Genomic DNA, 20,059 nt, shown 5'->3' with positions numbered 1-20,059 from the left:
CTTTGTTGCGAGAGTATAAAAATTTCTATACCGCAAAACGTACCGCTATAAAATTTAGTCAAATATGCGCAATACTTGAAATTTGTGAGTGGTAAGATTTGCGTGGCCACGAGTGCACAAACATACGGTATATGCAAGTAAATGAACATTGTAACATCACTATTGGAGACAGAAAAAGAACTGCGCTTATTGCACTAACGTGTACTCGAGAACATACATATTTATATAATTTTTTTTTAATGTACAACTAATACACTGACCGTTCATATTCGAAAATCATTACAAGTAGCATTTCAGTATTTGAGTAATACGTGAGTAATATAGCAATATTATACGTTTAGTTAATTTTCCTAAGATATTTTACATATTGACCAACATACAGCTTACAAAGTTCGCAGGAAGTTTAAAAATTTGTTTTTGTGTATATTGGAGCTAAGTGCAGTATTGACCCAATTTTTGATAATTTTAGCATTGCTACATATTAATAACAGAAAAAGATTATCTCTGATTTTCATTAAGCTACCTCACATACCATAAATAATATATAAGGTGTAAAATCACCAAATATTTGAAAATTCTGATATTAGTTATATGGGGCTAAAGCAAGTTTTCACCTCATTTTATCCATACAAGTCAATCTATTCATACATGCAAACAAGCATACTATTACTAGAAACGCATTCTTTCCAAATTTGAGTAATATATCTCACAGCTCTATCGTAATTCGCGGTAAAAATTTAACAATAAGTATTGAATATGAGTACCCCAATATTTTCTGGATTAGTTTTAGGTCTTACAAACAATCCTTATTTGAACAAAACTATTATACTCTTTAGCTACATGATCCGAGGGTATACAAAGATTGTTTATATTAAATTAAATGGCACAACTAGCACCTGTAAGCGTTGAAAAGACTTTCTTTAGCGATTCAAATCTTATTTGGTGGGCTTGCAGTGACACGATTTTTCTTACGTGCCTAATCTGACTAAATATTCTGCCTTCAAGCTCTTACATCCTCCCTTAAAGTTAGTTATTTTTGTTGTCCTTTTGAATTCAATAGAAGTAAAGTAATTAATTGCAATGTGATCCATCTAACAACCTCCTACCTCAAAGGTTAATGGATCGATTAAAAATTGACTAATTTGCTCTATGCGGCACTTGAAGTGTTGCCCTAGCCTTGCTTTATTTGACCTTAGTATTTCGGTAGGTTTATTTACTTTTTGCGGGTTTGTTAGAATAACTTTCGCACAGCATTTCCTATGAAAAACAAAGAAAATACTTTTCAAAGAAAGTTTCAAAGGCAGAGTAAAACTGATTGCCTGAAGCAAAACTTGCAAAAGCCACCCACATAAATAAATTGGTAAAGTTAACACATACAAAATTGCCGGCTCTTTACTTGCCGCTGGCCAGCCGTGGGCAGCTAATCGATTGTTCTTAAACGCACTCTATTGAGTTCAAACTTAATCCGTGTAGGAATTATTAAATATCGCATACAGTTCTGGTCACATAAAGCGGCGTAGCTTTTTATAAAAAAAAACACAATATTTTGTGTTGTTGAAAAATGAGTAATGTAGGGTATAACAGTGGTAGAAATAGTATAAAACTGCAATCTAAAAAATATACCGCGTTAGAAGAAAGGCAAATAATTTGAAAAATAAATGAAAAATTGCAAATGTGACTGATATTGATAAACTAATGCAAATTTCTTGCAAAAAATATAAAAGCAATCAAAACAATGTGAGGAGGGTGTTGGTCAAAGGCAGGATTTGGGAACCAATTGCGCATGCTGCAATAATAAGAATGGTCAAAACGATATATTTAAAACATAGCGACAGGCAGTAACCGATTTTATTCAACCATTGGGCTTAAAAAATATCCTGCAGACTTGTCAGCTTATGTTTGGATTAAGAAAAGTTATTCGGGCGTATTTTGAGGAAGAAACCAATAATTTATTTTCTCTGGAGAATATCGATATTTTGGATTTTCTCGGACATGAATCCAAGTTAGAACCTATGAAATGAGGTCAAGATTAAAGGAGCACATAATATTAATAAACATGTTTGTATGAACTACAGTTACTTCAGTTTGTACAATTGTGGAATATGGTATATTGTATGCCCATAGATGCATGTACGCACATATTTGCATGGTATGGCGAATAGGGCTAGCAATTAACATAAATCAATTAAACTAGTATGATCAAATGGATACAGTAAGAAGAACAGTTACACTAGACTTAGATGAGGTACTCGCATATTCTTTCCTATCAAATTTTAATAAATAACTTTGTTATTGCTATCATATGCTAACTTGTTGATAAAAGGAATTTGTCCACTCAAGGCTTTGGAAGAATTATTATTTGCTCATTCATCAAGTTTTACTTTGGAAATTGATTAAATATTTTTGTAAGCCAGGTGCCATGTTGTCTAGCTCTTTCATAGTATGTCTTGAAATAATGCCACTTTGGCAACAATCACTTTTGGCAAACTTCCATTCACAAATATTTCTTTCGGTTCCATTAGTCATTAAAACCACTTTACAATGCATTGTCCACATTATATGTGGACAGAAAGCACTCAATAGTAACTCGCTTCCTATGGAATATATTATATTACATATTTTGTATATATGTATGCAGATTACAGATCCCCTGCACACCAAATGCAAATTATACACAAAAGGTATTATCAAGCGAACGGAATATTTTGTACGTCGTTAATTTTAAGCGTACACTGTAATTACGCTATTATCTACCTATAATTAAATTTACATATATATGTACACATTTACATATGTAAATACTTGGAGTAGTTTATGCAGGCAAACCCTATAACTATAATCGATCCTTAATAGATAAATGTTTATTTTTACATTACTGGACCCTTTGATCCAGTCAATTACAGCAATTTGATTCACCTAGTTATCTTGTTCATTATACTCTCGCAACAAAGTTGCTAAGTAGAGTATCATAGTTTTGTTCACATAAAGGTTGTTTGTAAGTCCTAAAACTAAAAGAGTCAGATATAGGGTTACATATACCAAAGTGATCAGGGTGACGAGTAGAGTTGAAATCCGGATGTCTGTCTGTCCGTCCGTCCGTCTGTCCGTCCGTCCGTGCAAGCTGTAACTTGAGTAAAAATTGAGATATCATGATGAAACTTGGTACACGTATTTCTTGGCTCCATAAGAAGGTTAAGTTCGAAGATGGGCAAAATCGGCCCACTGCCACGCCCACAAAATGGCGGAAACCGAAAACCTATAAAGTGTCATAACTAAGCCATAAATAAAGATATTAAAGTGAAATTTGGCACAAAGGATTGCATTAGGGAGGGGCATATTTGGACGTAATTTTTTTGGAAAAGTGGGCGTGGCCCCGCCCCCTACTAAGTTTTTTGTACATATCTCGGAAACTACTATAGCTACATCAACCAAACTCTACATAGTCGTTTCCTTTAGGCATTTCCATATACACTGGTCGGCATATATATTTTGTCATAGCATTCATTTGACCTTTAGACTCTTGAACTAAGTACCGGTGCATTATTAGAACCGAAAATGATGATGAAAGAGAAGTGCAAATTAATAACTGTAAATATGCGAAATATTTCGTCAATTGTCTTTTGTTTTTTCGTTCTGCTGATAAGAATGCCGGCAAGCAACGATTTTTGCAGCGGCATATATATTTTGTCATTGCGTGATTTAGTTGTTTCTAGGCAAGCTGAAAGTGTGGTTCAAGAATATTATTACAAGTTTTCATTAACATTGCATAAAGTTGATCTTTTAATATTTAAAATGGTTAAAACATCTGAGCTGAGCACCAAAATAAGATCAGAAATTGTGATCAAATACAACTTGGGTTTTTCCGTAATAAACATCGCTAGGGAATATAATTTGTCTCGTCAGACCATTTACTATCAAATCAATAAATATAAAAAATGTAACGATGTCATCAATGTTCGCCGTAAAGGCAGAAATCGAAAGACAGGACCTGATGCCGACCGTCTTAACGTCCGTGCTTTTAAGAAGGACCCTCTAAAAACACCAAAGGCTGTGTCCTTGGAATGGAATGAGACTACATCCACTTCCATAAGTGAGAGAACAATACGCAGGCGTTTGATTGAAGCAGATATGAAAACATATATTGCAAAGCCAATACCTTTTATCACCCCAAAAAATAGACTAAAGCGTTTGGAGTTCGCGAAAAGGTACATCACCAAGTCCCCTTCTTTTTGGCGTAAAATCCTGTGGACGGATGAGAGTAGTTTTGAATTCCACTCATCTCAAAAGAAAGTTTTTGTACGAATTAACAAGAATTATCGTAAAAAAATTGCTCCTGTGTGTCAAAGAGTAAGCCATGGGGGTGGGAGCGTAATGTTCTGGGGCGCAGTTTCATACAATGGTGTGGGAGACTTGGTTCCCATAGACGGATCCATGAACCAGAACCGATATTTAGAAACCTTAAACAATTATGCACTTCCTTCCGGCGACAAATTAATAGGAAAAGAATTTATTCTCCAACAGGACAATGCTCCATGCCATAAGGCGAGATTAATTACTAGGTTTTTAAGAGATGTTGGGGTGGAAACCCTCGATTGGCCACCACAAAGTCCTGACTTAAACATTATTGAAAATGTGTGGTCGCTAATAAAGCGAAATAGAAGCACTGATCTGACCAGGACAAAACCAGAAACCATCACTGAGGTCACAATGAATTGGAAAGAGATTCCTTTGCAATACCTCCAAACCTTGGTCGATTCCGTCCCGAATCGCCTCCAAAAGGTCATAGACACCAAAGGAGGTTATATTTTTTATTAATTTCCAGTTTAAAATAGATTTATAAAACAAAATAGTGAATTAAGATAAAAAAAAATTTTTGTCAAAAAACTTATGCCACCCATGAAAGTACTTTGTTTTTAGTTTTAATTAAATAAAAAATCTAAATCAATGTTAAACATGAAAAATTGTTATATTTATAATTTAATATATTGTAACTAAATGAACTATGTACAATCCATAAATACTTTTCTCTTTAAAATAAATAAAATTTCAAACCGAAACTGAGGCATCGCCATGTCAAAATATATATGCCGACCAGTGTACAGTTCAAAAATGGAAGAAATCGGATAATAACCACGCCCACCTCCCATACAAAGGTTATGCTGAAAATCACTAAAAGTGGGTTAACCGACTAACAAAACACGTCAGAAACACTAAATTTTACGGAAGAAATGGCAGAAGGAAGCTGCACCCAGCCTTTTTTGAAAAATTGAAAACGGGCGTGGCGTCGCCCACTTATGGACCAAAAACCATTTCTCAGGAATTACTCGACCGATTTCAATGAAATTCGGGTATATAAGATTTTCTTGACACCCTGATGACATGTACGAAATATGGGTGAAATCGGTTCACAACCACGCCTTCTTCCAATATAACATTATTTTGAATTCCATCTGATGCCTTCTCTGTATAATATATACATTAGGAACCAATGATCGTAGCGGAATAAAACTTTACACAAATACGGTATTTGAGCTGAGGTATCCCTTGTGGAAAAATTGTCGTGATCGGACTACAACTTTTCAAGGTCTAACCTAGCCTAACCTAATTTTTCACCGAAAATATCGGTAAATCTCTCAGAATTTAATTCTAATTAATTTTACAGCAAAATAAAAAAAATATGTAAATGACGGATAATGAAATCTCGATTATCACTTTATCATGCGGGAGTGTAAAATGTCCGGTGACACCCGAAATTAGCCCTTCCTTTTTGTTCCTTTTTTTTAAATTTACAGCATTGAAGTTACATATTTTGCAATGTTTATCGCGATCTTTTTTAATTTGCCAGTTATATTTGAAAACAATTTCAAATGTACGCCAATCCGCCTCGACAAAACAATTGCAACTCTGTATTGTTCATTTCTTTTCTCCTTTGTTCGTTTCTTTGTCTAAAGGTATTGAGTTTCAATTAATTAGAACATTTACTGAGCATACTTCCTGCTCTGAATTTTTGCGAAAATACGTTTTTATTTTAAATTTTTTTACAAAAAACCTATTGGCTCTAAATAAATTCGGTGGAGCACTCCGATCACGTGTTATTGGTGATTATAATAACGGAACTTCTCAAAAAGAAATTTCTGTAAAGTACACAATTCACAAGTCATTAATCTCACGAATAATTTCGAACTTTATTAGGAACAAAACTGTCGAAGTAGTGCATCGTGATCGCCGATCAAGAAAAACTGATGACAAAACTGGCAGCTCAATTGTAAGGGAGATAAAAAAATATCCATTTCAAAGCGCTCCGCAATTGGTAAAGGAGCTTGGGTTACCAATCTACTCAAGAACGGTCGCTCATCGCCTAAATAACGCTGATTTACACAGTTACCGACCAGCGAAGAAACCGCTTATTAGCAAACGAAACCAACTAAAACGATTGTGTTCGCTAAAAATCATCTAGAATGGCCAAAAAGCAAGAGGAAAACTGTTCTTTTTAGTGATTAGTCCAAATTTAATTTGGTAGGAAGTGATGGTGTGAGTTTCGTTCGACGTCCACGAAACAAGCCTCTTAAAAATTTCTATTATCTAAAAACAGTCAAGCATAGTTGCTATGTTAGTTGCTATGTTATGGTCTGGGAATGCTTTTCTGCTTCTGGTTTGGGGCCGCTTCATCGTATTAATGGTACCATGGATCGGTACGTTTACAAAGACATTCTGGAAACCGTAATGTTGCCACATGGTGAATGGGAAATGCCACATAAGTGGGTCTTCCAATAGAAGAACGACCCGAAGCATATGGCATAGGCCCTAAAATCGTGGTTACAGAGGATTAAAGTGGATGGAATGGAGTGGCCTCCACAGTTCCCAGGCCTTAATCTCAAAGAAAATTTAAGGGAAATTGTAAAAAAAAAAATTGATCGCAGTATCGCTGATCAGTTTTTCCAAAGGGCCCTGGAGGCATAGAGAAATATACCCCTAACCTAAGTGGATGACCTTATAGCTTCAATGCCGCTGCGATGCAAAGCAGTTATTGAGAGTAATGAGTTTGCTACAAAATAATAAGTTTTTCTTTTATTTTATTACAAATAGTGAACCCTTTTCTTTGAGTTGCAATTGTTTTGTCTTATTGAATATAGATGTTATATCGTTTTCTTATTTACATTAAACAAATGAACTGAAAAATATTATTAAATTTGCTTTGTTTACCTTAATTAATATCCAATATTTAAAATAAAATTAAAAGAGTAGGTTTCCGGCAATTATTTTCTGTGTAATCGACATTATTTTCAATACCATATTTCAGTTGCAAATGTTTTGTCCGATACTGTATATTAGGAAGCAATGATAGCGGAATAAAACTTTACACAAATACGGTATTTGAGCTGAGATATTCCTTGTGGAAAAATTGTCGTGATCGGACAATAACTTTTCACGGTCCCTGATATCGAACACGAAGAACACAGTTCCTAACCTAACCTAACCTAATTTTCCACCAAAAATATCGGTAAATCTCTCAGAATTTAATTCTAATTAATTTTACAGCAAAATAAAAAAATATGTAAATGACGGATAATGAAATCTCGATTATCACTTTATCATGCGAGAGTATAAAATGTTCGGTGACACCCGAACTTAGCCCTTCCTTACTTGTTTTAATATATATTTCTTTATCGATCTGATATAAATGTTACAAAAAACCGATAGATGAAACAACATAACAACAAACCGAACGATTATCTGCCCGACCTACACTCATGATTTCTGAGAGCCCTCATCGAAAACTCGGTATAAGGGTCTAGTTCGCAACATTACACTCGACCGCAACACGTGCGGGAAGGGGTAAGAATTTGCAAGCAAAAAAGAGAGAGGTCGAAATGAGTGAGTATGTGGAGCTTGGTAAATTGGCCGTCAGGGGTTATGCTTGAAATTTCTACGAAAAGATGCGATGACTAATAGAGGGATTCAAGACCAGTGCATACGCTTGTAGAACCTCCAAAGGTGTTCTAGTGACTGAAGCCTAAAGCCTTTAGAACTTATAGAGGAAAAGTTCTCCAGCCTGCTGAATGGCAGTGAAAACATAACATCAGGATATGGCGAACCCGCTTTCCCAATCGATGACAATGGAGCGGAGGTTCCTTTACCCGTTCTGCTATATGGTGCAGAGTGAACGATGAGAACATTTGACGAGTCGACGTTACGACTTTTCGATAGAAAGGTTTTGCGGAAGTTTTATCGTCCTTTGCGCATTGGCAATGGCGAATAACGAATTCGATGGAACGATGAGCTGTACGACATATGCGACGACATTGACATAGTTCAGCGAATAAGGAACTGAGAAGAAGACGAAGAATTTCAATCCGTTGAATCGATCTGGTGGAGAAGGGCCTTGCTTCGTTTGGAATCTCGAAATGGCGCCAAAATGCAAAAAGAAGAACGACTCTGTTGTAAAGTCGGCTCTAACCGTAAGCAATATCTACGCCAATAAAGAAGAAGAAGATGAGACAAACATAAGAAATTTAAAATCTACTGTTAAAAATACATTGGGTATATACCAACTAAGACAAAATCTGTGTTATCAATTTTTGGTATTACTGAAGTATACTTATATCTTCGGGAACATTTTTTCACATATCTAACTTCATGGAGATAACTCATTAGATGTAGTATATTGGAGTTAAAGCAATTCGTAAAGTGATTTCATTAATTTTTGGCAGCAAACCATGACATATCCATTATTATATATTCCACAAGTTTTGCTAAAATATATAATAGATTGGATGAGATATATTGTTTAAAGTCAACTTTTAATTCATAAATTTACTGATATAGTACTACAGGGTGCCCCAAAATTAATGCAATATTTCAACTTGACGCCATGTCAATTGATTTCTCACAGTTAACGAAGTTAAAATACAATTCCGGCCATATTTTTTTCGGAATGACGAACGAAATAAATATTTCAATGAAACTTATTATTTCAAAAAATTTAATTTTCTATAGTGCACACTAGTCTGGTGAAATATTTATAATTGAATTATGATGAATAATACTATCTGTTTACTCTTTTTGGGAACTTTTCTTCCATAAGTTCTATAGGCTTGCACTTAATTTAATAACTGAAGCAAAACCAAACACTCCGCATTTATTTTCTGCATGGGACCTGGAGTTTAGTACAAAACAACAACAACAACCCAGTCGCGTTTTAGAAGCGAATCACGCACACCCCTTAACGTTTGTGGCAAAATTACGTAAAAGTTCACCGAAGCATCGAATTTGTATCGAGATTATGGCCATTTAAGAACGTCAGTCGTTGTGATCGTGCATCCAGGTGTGTGTGAGTATGTTCACGAGAAGAGCAATAAGAAATAAATGTTTTGCTCTTTTGTTGCTAAGCGTGCGTTTGGATATGAAGATGTCGGAAGTAAATAAGATGGTCGTTCGCAATGTTAACACGATAATAAGCCACACATTAGCATATAGGGATCTTTATACATGTAAATGCGGATGTGTGGACTAACCGTAAGGTGAATTTATAACCCCCCCAAGGGAAACGTTTCCTCTGTTTGTATTTTCAATTTGCTATATTAAAATCAACCCTCCGAGAATGCTTTCGAGTTCTTTACTGGATATACTTATACGAACATACATATATCTCTATGCATTTGCTTTTGTGCGTATGTTGTGGAGGATTGGTCCTTTACATTCATCAAGCGGCAGGTCTGCCGTGTCGTAAGGAAACAGAGAAAGAATTAATGTGAAACACCTAACACACGATCACATCGCTCAGCCTACTGATGTGAACGCGTCAAATTACATTTTTAAACAGCCCCTTTGTGAGGGCTAATCATTAAGCTTAGTCAGCCGGAATGATTTAGTTGAGATACAAAACACAACAGGTTTGGTTCATGTATGCTCTGAATCTGTCCTTTATTGAAAATATAAGGGTATTTATACATTTTGGTTTAACTGACTCTTCCATGACTCCGCCCCGTGTATTTCCAGTCAAAACCCGGAAAAGTATAAAGGCAGCCAATCAAAGTGATTGCTGACCTTGCAGAATGCATTACAATGCGACTATACTGTTTACTCATTAGGTTGCAACACTTGTTATTTTTAGAGTGCATTGACCGTGTTGTTTGCACATATTGATTGCAACATAGAAAATATTATTATTGAATTTCGTCTCGTTTGTAATGCGAAACTCTTTTGTGTATGTCGCTTTGCTTATGTATTCTTGTGTGGTCTTTACAAATGTGACTAATTCATGAATTTGCTTATTATAATTTATGAGTGCTTGGTAAGTGGCATTTAGGTAGGACCACTACACCCTTGCCCTTGAGAAAAATTTATTACGTGAAAAGAATGAACGGAATGATTTTTTTTTTTTTTGGTGAAGTCATGGAGTCGCTTTACATTGTTATGTATTTTTTTTTTTTTGCTTTTGTTTGCATTTTATGTGTTGTGTGTTTACAGAATATGACACTTAATTTTTGAGTGTTGTTATTTTTATAATGTGGGTTTGTTGTTAAAAATTTTTTTTTTTTTTTTTTTACTTATGGTAACGTGAGTGTATGTACATAAATATAAGTGTGTTTATTTTGGTTATCTTCTTAGCGTATCTTATTTGTAACATATGATTAGAAAGTGTGAGTAAAATATTTGTATTTATTAATAGCTAATGTTTGCATATGCCTAATTTATATTCAATTTTGTTTTTGTTCTACATATGTGCCTAAGTATTTTTTTAATTGGTTATTGTGGAACTCTTTACATTTATTTTTTATTTTAACAATTGAATTTGTTCCATTTGTATTTACAATGTTGTATGGCCCGTGGTATGGACTCTGGTGTTTTAGTTTATTTTCATTTTTTATGTACACCATGTCTCCGATTTCAAAATTTGATTTGTTTGTGTTTTTGTCATATTCTTGTTTTCTTTTAATTTTTACCGCGTTTATTAGTTTTCTGGCATTTGTAATTGAGTTTTTTAGACGACTATGCAATTCGTTCGCATAATTGTCAATGTCATAACATTTATTTTCTTTATTTATTTTGTCACTTGGTAGTGACGGCAATTTTCCATACACCAATTCATAGGGTGAATAACCAGTGTCTGTGTGTGGTGTTGTGTTAAATGCAAATGTATAATATGGTATCCACTTATGCCATTCGTAATCGTCAGCAAAGGTGAGTAAATATTCGTTTAATTTTCTGTGGTTTCGTTCTAGTGACCCAATTGTTTGATGGTGATACGGAGCTGAGAATATTTGCTTCGTATTCAATAATGTGCACACGTTGTGCATTAATTCATTAACAAATTCTGTGCCTCTGTCTGATTTCAATGTTTGTATGAAGCCATGCTTCAGAATAAGTTGTTCGACTAGTGTTGTTGCAATTGTTTTTGCGTCTTTTGTTTCAATGGGATGAGCTATGACGAATTTCGATAAATCGCATTGCATCGTTAATATGTATCTGTAGCCGTTTGAGATACGAAGTGGGCCTATTGTGTCGATTGAGACTGTACTGAAGGTTGATGTCGGCGTGTCTGTCACTACGAGCGGTTCTTTAATGTGTTTTGTTGTTTTATTCTGTGCACATTTCGTGCAATTGTTTATAAATTCTTTTACCATTTGCCGCATGTTTTTCCATGTGTATCTTTGTTTCAATTTTAAAATTGTCTTCCTAACGCCTAAATGACCTGATATGTTGGAAGTATGGAATTCATCTATTAATTTGTATTTTAATATTGTACTTTTTATTTCTTCTGGAGCTCTATATAATATTATGTTTAGTGGCGCGCTTTTCTTGTTTTCGATTTTATTAAATTTTTCTTTGAATGCATTCATATCTATATTCTTTAATATATATTCCTGTTCACAAAGGGCTAGCTCCTTTATATGTGAATTGTGCATAGCACTATGTAGTTTCTCCAACATTGAATCTAGTTTCAAAGGGTCGTCGCTACATGTAACTTGCACTTCTTTATTAATTATTTCAATCGTAACGTTACTTTCTTTATCAATTTTAAATTTCAATTTTTTCAAATTCTTTACGTCATTAAAAGATGTACATTCCCATATGTGAAGTTGATCAGACTTCTTAGGAGATGTATCTTTAATGCGTTTCCCGGGTATATGTTCATGCGCTTTATATTCTATATTTCTTTGCGCTTTTATATTTTCATTATTGCATGCATGCTTAATTTCTTCATTTTTATTAATTTTTGCGGCCTTGCTCCTTGTTAATATGTTAATTTTTATATCTTCCACGTCATTTTCTGTAGTGGGTATCATTGCTTTAAGTGTGTCGCTATCTATTTTGATGCGTGACAGTGCATCTGCGTTCGTGTTTATTTTGCCTTGTTTGTAAATAATTTCGAAGTCATAGTCAGATAAATCTATTCTGATTCTTGTCATTTTTGATGACGGATTTCTATGTGTAAATAGTGAAACTAACGGCCTGTGGTCGGTTACGACTATAAATTTTCTGCCGTAAAGGTATGTCCTGAATTGGGTGATGCCCCAATGAATTGCTAATAACTCTTTTTCAATTATGGGCTTGTTGATGTCGTGTTTTTGTAAGGCTTTGCTTGCATACGCGATTGGCAAATCATGACCTATTTCGCCTTGCGATAGTATCGCTCCTAGGGCAAAGTCAGATGCGTCAGTTGTTAATATAAATGGTTTGTCGAAATCTGGGTATTGAAGAATAGGTGGGTTTATTAATTTGTCTTTTAATGTGTTAAATGCTTTTCCGCATTCTTCTGACCAAATGAATGGTTGTCCCTTTTTTAACAGTGTGTTTAAACATTTTGCTGTTAGTGCAAAGTCGGGTATGAATCGTCTATAGTAATTGCAAAATGCAATGAATCTTCGTGTTTCATCTGCATTCGTTGGTGTGGGGTACTTGCGTACAGTATCGCATTTGGCAGGGTCAGTTTTGACACCTTTATCAGTGATTAAATGTCCGAGGTAGAGGACTTCTGGTTTCAAAAATTGACATTTACTGGCATTTAGTTTTAGGTTATATTTCTTTAATCTTTCAAATACTTCTATTAAATTTTTGTTATGGTGTTTGATTGAACATCCAAATACGATAATGTCGTCTACATAGAGAAAAGCTTCTGATTTTAATCCTGATAGCGCTATTGTCAACATGCGTTGGAAGCTATTTGATGAAATCTTTAATCCAAAAGGTAGTCGTTTGAACTGATAGTGGCCATCTTGTGTGGAGAATGCTGTTGGTGGTCTAGAGTCGGTGTCTAGTGGGATTTGGTGAAAAGAACTGGTCATATCTAAAGTTGTGAAATATTTTGCTCTTCCAAGCGTGTCCAAGATGTCTTCTAGCCTTGTTAATGGGAATTTGTCGTTGACGATTTTGTCGTTTAGTTTTCTATAGTCTACTACTAGTCGCCATTTTTGGTTGCCATTTTCGTCATTCTTTTTTGGTACTAGGAGTAATGGGGAATTATAGGGGCTAACTGATGGTTCGATAATATCGTCTTCAATTAAATTTTCTATTTGTTTTTGAATTTCTTCCTGCTGCGAATACGGTAGTCTATAATTTTTTATGTAAACTGGTGAATTGTCTATGAGATTTAGCTTTTGTGTATAAAAAGAGTTTGTGGAAAGACTTTCGCCTTCGAGATGGAATATTGATTGATACTTTTGGAGTATTTCGTGTAGCTCGTTTTCTGTTTGTTTGTCTACGTTACCTAATTTTAATTCTTTTATTAATTTATTGAAGCGGTTGCTGTTGTAAATATTCGGTTTTTGATATGCTGTCATAATATTGTAATCTGATAAATTCTCTGTTATACATTTTATTTGTTTAATTTTAGCTGTATGATTATTGACATTTATGATTTTTATGTGGCAATTGCCTTTTGCAGGTGCTATTGAATTGGCTAGGAATACTCCCTGTTCTATTTCCTGATTTAAAATTATGCTATCTTCGTTTATATTTAGATCTATTGGTACTATAACCTCTGTTCTGGGCGGTACTTCTAAGATTCTATTTGACTGTATTTGTGTATCTATTATTAACGTGTGTTCATAGTTGTTAATTGTTGCAGTTAGAGTGAATGTTTCGTAGTCAATTTTGCATAAATGTGTGACTAAAAAATCTCTGCCTAAAATTCCATCGGTTGTGGTGGGGAATTCGTCTGTGACTAAATGAAAATCAATGCTAGTGCTATCTTTTCCTACTTGAAAAGCTAGCTTAGCTGTGCCTAATGAAGTGATTTTGTCTTTTGTGATTCCCGTTAAATTGCTTTTATTGTTACTATCGTAATCGAATTCATTGTTGAAAGGGTTTTTGCATATGGATATGTCAGCTCCTGTGTCGATTAGAAATGTCATGGGTTTGTTGAATTGTGTATTAAAAATTGTAATGAAATTTGTTAAATTCTGAGTGATGACATATATTTTATTTATATTTGTATCTTGCGAATACCCGGAGGAGGTTAATTGTCGTCCTCCGGGTCGCCTACGTTTCCCTGGAATTGCAGGAAATTTACGTGGCGACCGTTTCTGTTGAATTGAGCACCTTGTCTATTATTATTGGGCCTGTTGTTGTAGTTATTACTATTGGTCGGTCTAAAATTGTTGCGGTTGTTGTTGTTATAATTGTTTTGTCTTTGTACACTATTATTATTATGAAAAGTGTTATTGTTGTTATTATTCCTAGGATAATTGTCATTTCTGAAATTATTGTTAGTATATCTGTTGAAATTGTTGTTGCTTGAATTGTTGTTGTTTTTAAAATTGTTGTTATTGGGGTATCTCCTTTGGTCATTGGTGCGATTATTGTATCGTTTATTATTTGAGATAATCATAACTCTTGAATTGTTGTTTTCAATAACCTGTTCAAGTTCTAGGGCTAGGTCCACCGCTGTGTCTAGCGATTTTGGAAGTGCGGAGAAAACAGTTTGTTTGAATTGGTCGTTTAAACCATTTTTAAATACAGTTAAGCTGTATTGCTCATTTAGTTGGGTGACGAGTGCTTTTTGTTCAGTAGTGGCATTAGGGCCAATTTGTGATATTTGAAGTTTATTTAGTTCAGATATTAAATAGAGAATTTTATTTTTGTAATTAGTTATATTTAGGTTTCTTTGTGTTAAGCTGGCTAGTTGATTTTGTAGTTTTGGTATAGTTGTCGTGCTTTTATATTTATTTGTCAATAAGTTTTTTAGGTCTTCTAGTGTTGTGGGCGGTTGTATTGCAGTTATGTTCGTTCGTACTATTTGTGATAGTTTTACATAAATAATAAAGTCAATCAGTGCTATTTTGCCTGTAGGTGTTAATCCATGGTAGACTATTTCTACAATTTTTAGAAATGATTCTAACTCTTTATGATTTCCCGAAAAGTTGGGAATAGCTTTTGTAGCCATTTCTAAATTGAATTCAGACATGGTTCTTGTTGTGGTATGGGATTCAGTGTTTGAATTTTCAGAATTCGAAGTGATTGGTGTGGATATTGAGTGTGGTATTGACATATCAATGTTGTAATGCGCTAGAATTTTTATTAATTTGTCTCGCAAATGCCAGAAAATTTCTAAACATATATCTCTGTGTTCTTTTGATAATTTCTCTTTGTATACATTTTGTATACTTCGTATTGATTCGAGTGTTACGAATAGTGTTTGCAGATGCTTTTGCACTGTGTCTTCTTTTATTTTTATAGTTTTATTTAAGCATTTATATGCTCTATTGAAATTTTCTTTCTCAATTAAAATATGCTGATAAATTTTTTGCCATGTGGCCATTATATATTTTTATTCATATTTATATTTGTGCCTGTTGTCTAACAAGGCTACGCTTTAGTTTGTTGAAAATTTGCTTTATGATAAATGATATTATGATAATTGTGACAATTATTGTTAGAAAAATTTCTAAATAGCTTGTGCTTGTAATGTTGTCTTTTAAAATATTGTTATTATTATTATTATTATTGAAGTTGGAAGTTTCTTTATTTTTTTTATCAATTGCATTGTTCACTTCGTATCCTGTGAATACGAGTGTGATTGAGGTAAGTATTTTACTCCAAACTCCCATTTTAAAAACGTAATATGTATTTGATAAAGTATTAATTAATGTATTTTTAAAGTTTTTTCAAATTAATAAGCTGCTTCTGTACCTCCCTCTTTGTGTCTGTGCTGGTTGACAGGTTGAGCTGATGGTATAAGATCGCCTTGGCTCTGCGTTGTTGGAATCTTCTGCCGGCGCGTTTCCTTTTTTCCCTTGGTGGTGGTGTAAGAGGGCGTTTTATCGCCTGCTGTCGACGCTTATACTCTTCGATTGTTATAGGTTTGGGGCCCGCGTCTTTTGGGGTCGGCACGTATGCTGGTTGTTGGGTGCTATCGTCCGTCGTGGTGGCTGCTGGTGTGTATTGTTGTGCTCTCAATAGCCTTTCGTACTTCAGTTTGAGGGCGTCAAATGCTGCTTTTGGTACGAATTCGGTGTGTTGGTCCTCTGGTGCCATGTAGATGATTGAAGTAATTTGCAGTAGTGGGCTGATGAAATGTTGTTGCTGCAGGATTTGAAATTATGTCCTTCGTTCAATTGGACAGTTTGATGTGTGTACCAGCAAATTTGGTTCGTGACTGCAGTAATAAAATTTAATGAAAATAGGATCAGCAGACAGGATCAAAAGTTTTGGTCCGCAGGATCGCCATGTGGAGGATTGGTCCTTTACATTCATCAAGCGGCAGGTCTGCCGTGTCGTAAGGAAACAGAGAAAGAATTAATGTGAAACACCTAACACACGATCACATCGCTCAGCCTACTGATGTGAACGCGACAAATTATATTTTTAAACAGCCCCTTTGTGAGGGCTAATCATTAAGCTTAGTCAGCCGGAATGATTTAGTTGAGATTCAAAACACAACAGGTTTGGTTCATGTATGCTCTGAATCTGTCCTTTATTGAAAATATAAGGGTATTTATACATTTTGGTTTAACTGACTCTTCCATGACTCCGCCCCGTGTATTTCCAGTCAAAACCCGGAAAAGTATAAAGGCAGCCAATCAAAGTGATTGCTGACCTTGCAGAATGCATTACAATGCGACTATACTGTTTACTCATTAGGTTGCAACACTTGTTATTTTTAGAGTGCATTGACCGTGTTGTTTGCACATATTGATTGCAACATAGAAAATATTATTATTGAATTTCGTCTCGTTTGTAATGCGAAACTCTTTTGTGTATGTCGCTTTGCTTATGCATTCTTGTGTGGTCTTTACAAATGTGACTAATTCATGAATTTGCTTATTATAATTTATGAGTGCTTGGTAAGTGGCATTTAGGTAGGACCACTACAATATTCATATTCATATATACATACTTAAGTCAACTACTGTAACTCCTTGCTCGTAAAAATTTTAAATACTTTTATAAGATACTGTACTTTGAACAATCGTGTTAGCATGTTGGGTCTCCCTGCAGCAAAGGAATAATAAATACCAGACCTACTTGCATATAGTACATACATTTGCACACTACTAGTCATAAGTTAACCGCCTAAATTTTTTCTTCAACAAACTGTTCTCATTTCAACCCCGCCAGTCTTAGTTGGGCAAAATAGTTTTCTTTCAAAATTCGAAAAATAAAAATATATAAACAGTTGACTCGAGAAAACATACCTCCATATTTGAAGATTCTAGGGATCTAATCTCGTGGACTTTCGGTTGGTCATTGCATTAAACACACCTCACGTTTTTGTATTCTGTAAGAAATAAATAAAAATTATTTTGCTTAACAAACGATCGAAATCAATCGATTTTGAGCAATATTTGGGTACTAAGACAAAGTAAACGCTCGTTTTTCAACAGTTCAGCGAACAACTAAAAATGTAACACACCTTATGAGAATAAGTATCAAAACAATAAAAGGAAACTTCTAAAAAATAAGTTACCTTAAGTGTGTTTATTCTAGTGACAAGTCTAAAATTAACTCTTTAGAAATGACTTTTTTATGACAATGTTTGAAAACGTCATTTTTGTTAAATTTATATGTAAATCTTTTGAAAATTATCCTTGAAGTATTAGTGTTAAACCCAGGTGTATGCTTATCAACTTTTATTTAATTGAACGGGTGCGTCTAACCTATTGACAGGGAGTGTATATACATATCTACAAATCGCGCAATAACTCAGGGCACCGTTAATTTCGTGGCAGCCACCGCTTGCCAGACGGCGCCAGCGCAACTCAGCTTGCGGGCTGTGATGGTTCTGCTTATTGTGATTGAAAAGTGCTGAGTTTGTTGCATTGACGGGAACTAAAGTGACTCAAGAGAGTAACAGCGTGACGATCGCTGGCGTAAAAAATATTTTAGCTTCATTAAGCTGTGAGTCCCCAAGCAAATCAGTTCAGTTTTCGTTTACTTGTTGTGTTGTGATAAGCACGGTAGAGGAGGAGTAAAGAAAGTATCAGCTGATGTTATGTAAACAAAGGCACAGCTGAGAGGTGCCACTGTAGAAACGCCAAGTGTAGTCCGGGGTTGAGTTTCTATTTGAATCCAAGATGGCCGACTTTTAACCAAGATGGCCGACTTTTTACCGGAAAATGGTTGCATTGTGTTATTTTCTTAAAATTTATGGAAAAGTTGTCCCAAAAATATTGGTTATATATAAAACTTTAATATATTTTCAAAAGAAAATCGTTTTATTTTAATATATATTCTTAAAGATGAGAACAATATGAGCAAATACATGAAAAATTAAGTTTTTTATTTATGCCTCTTTTTAACTGTGGTAAGCTAATGAATGTTCACCACAGAAAAATGTTACGAACAAATAAGCAACCATGCCAAATAGTGGGGTCCAGATTATGCTCATTCACAGCCATATTTACATTTTTGCCATCGTAACCTCTATACCATGATAGTAACAAAGGTTTTTGCAAAACAATTTGTTCGAGTTTATCTTTAATTTTATGGATCGCCAAGAAGTTGGCGCCGAGTATAACCATTTGGAGTATTTTCCATCGATAAGAAACCCACGACTGGAGCGATATGCAAGTGAAACGAATAAATTGATTATTCGGCTACATAAATTATTAACCAATTTACCAATGGATCCCGTACTGCGAAAACAACATGAACGCAATGTGAGTACTTAATTTAAACCGCATATAATGTTTATTTACTTTTATTTAATTATGAATTCGTAGATTTTTACATGGTTGGATGGTAGCTCAGTGAAATTATGCCCTAGTTGCGCCAAAAACTTTCACATTGCTCGCCATCAGCATCACTGCCGTTTGTGTGGAAGTATTATGTGCAATGATTGTTCAAAGTTCCTTCCAATAGAAACTGCATGTAAGTAACTTAATTGTCTCCTGTTCTTATGTCATAAAAAATAATTTATTTAAAAATTAGTGCAACTTGCCAGTTTGGCTACATCACAAAGCGAAGCTATCAAGGAAATGCAAATAAATCAAATCCACAGCACCATGGTATCGGTTCCTGTGACCATTGTTTGTGGCTACTAGAAACTCGGCAAGAAATGCATGAGAGTCGAACATACCATCCGCTTATTTCACAAATTTATGCTAATACAAAAACTGCGCAAAGATGTATTACCCGATATAGAAATGTATTTAAAAATTGTTGGTAGTCTTTACGATGGAGAGTCTAATTTCACCATTGCCGACGCAAGTGCGTTCAGGGGAAAAATTGGCCATGTGGCTGAAGCTATCGATTTGCGGAGTAAACGTATATTAGCTGTACCTTGTCAAGAAGGTAGTCGAGAAGGGGCCCTAAAAAAAGCCATACGTTTATCATGCAGCCAACTAATCAAAGACAAAATTCTGTCAATACGACCCCTACCTGAAGAAGAAGATATACGAAAAATTCAAGATCGTAAACGAATGGAGGCAGAACAACGTATTGAAACTGAACGCCGTCAAGCAATGGAAGCATATGAACGACAAGCATTGCAAATAACGCTAGCGGCGGTCAAATCAGAGGAAATAATGAGAACGATTATGCTTACGGAGTAATTTTTTTAAATATTATTTGGTACGATGTAACTGTTATTGTATTTTTCTTTGCAGTCTGACTT

The 20,059-nt window shown here is 34.7% G+C and overlaps 3 protein-coding genes and 1 long non-coding RNA gene across 5 annotated transcripts in view; 2 read left to right on the top strand and 2 right to left on the bottom strand.

The window, feature by feature from the left end:
- Positions 1–5,760, bottom strand: part of LOC125779068 (uncharacterized) — a 59,534-nt gene extending 53,774 nt beyond the window's left edge. The window contains exon 1 of the long non-coding RNA XR_007423096.1: positions 5,602–5,760. This is a non-coding gene — a long non-coding RNA (uncharacterized LOC125779068). The remainder of the gene's footprint in view (positions 1–5,601) is intronic.
- LOC125779055 (odorant receptor 63a-like) overlaps positions 1–20,059 on the top strand; it is a 214,232-nt gene that overhangs the window by 28,572 nt on the left and 165,601 nt on the right. The window lies entirely within an intron of this gene.
- LOC125779050 (kelch-like protein 17) overlaps positions 1–20,059 on the bottom strand; it is a 398,740-nt gene that overhangs the window by 361,647 nt on the left and 17,034 nt on the right. The window lies entirely within an intron of this gene.
- Positions 18,835–19,518, top strand: LOC125779064 (rabenosyn-5-like). Its single transcript, XM_049459489.1, has 3 exons — positions 18,835–19,103; positions 19,167–19,314; positions 19,375–19,518. Exons 1-3 carry the CDS (start codon positions 18,930–18,932, stop codon positions 19,485–19,487), a joined length of 435 nt encoding a protein of 144 aa, XP_049315446.1. The 5' UTR covers positions 18,835–18,929; the 3' UTR covers positions 19,488–19,518.

The sequence above is a fragment of the Bactrocera dorsalis genome, chromosome 5 (genome assembly GCF_023373825.1).
Source record: "Bactrocera dorsalis isolate Fly_Bdor chromosome 5, ASM2337382v1, whole genome shotgun sequence".
NCBI lineage: Eukaryota > Metazoa > Arthropoda > Insecta > Diptera > Tephritidae > Bactrocera > Bactrocera dorsalis.
Note: the sequence above shows the minus strand (reverse complement) of the source record. Positions and strands in the feature narration are given on the sequence as shown.

Bases quoted from the DNA above. Each gene is read 5' to 3' on its own strand.
- LOC125779064 (XM_049459489.1), top strand. From the start codon at position 18,930: ATGGATCGCCAAGAAGTTGGCGCCGAGTATAACCATTTGGAGTATTTT. The intron at 19,104-19,166 runs GTGAGTACTTAA...ATGAATTCGTAG, and splicing joins GAAAACAACATGAACGCAAT to ATTTTTACATGGTTGGATGG. The intron at 19,315-19,374 runs GTAAGTAACTTA...TTTAAAAATTAG, and splicing joins CCTTCCAATAGAAACTGCAT to TGCAACTTGCCAGTTTGGCT.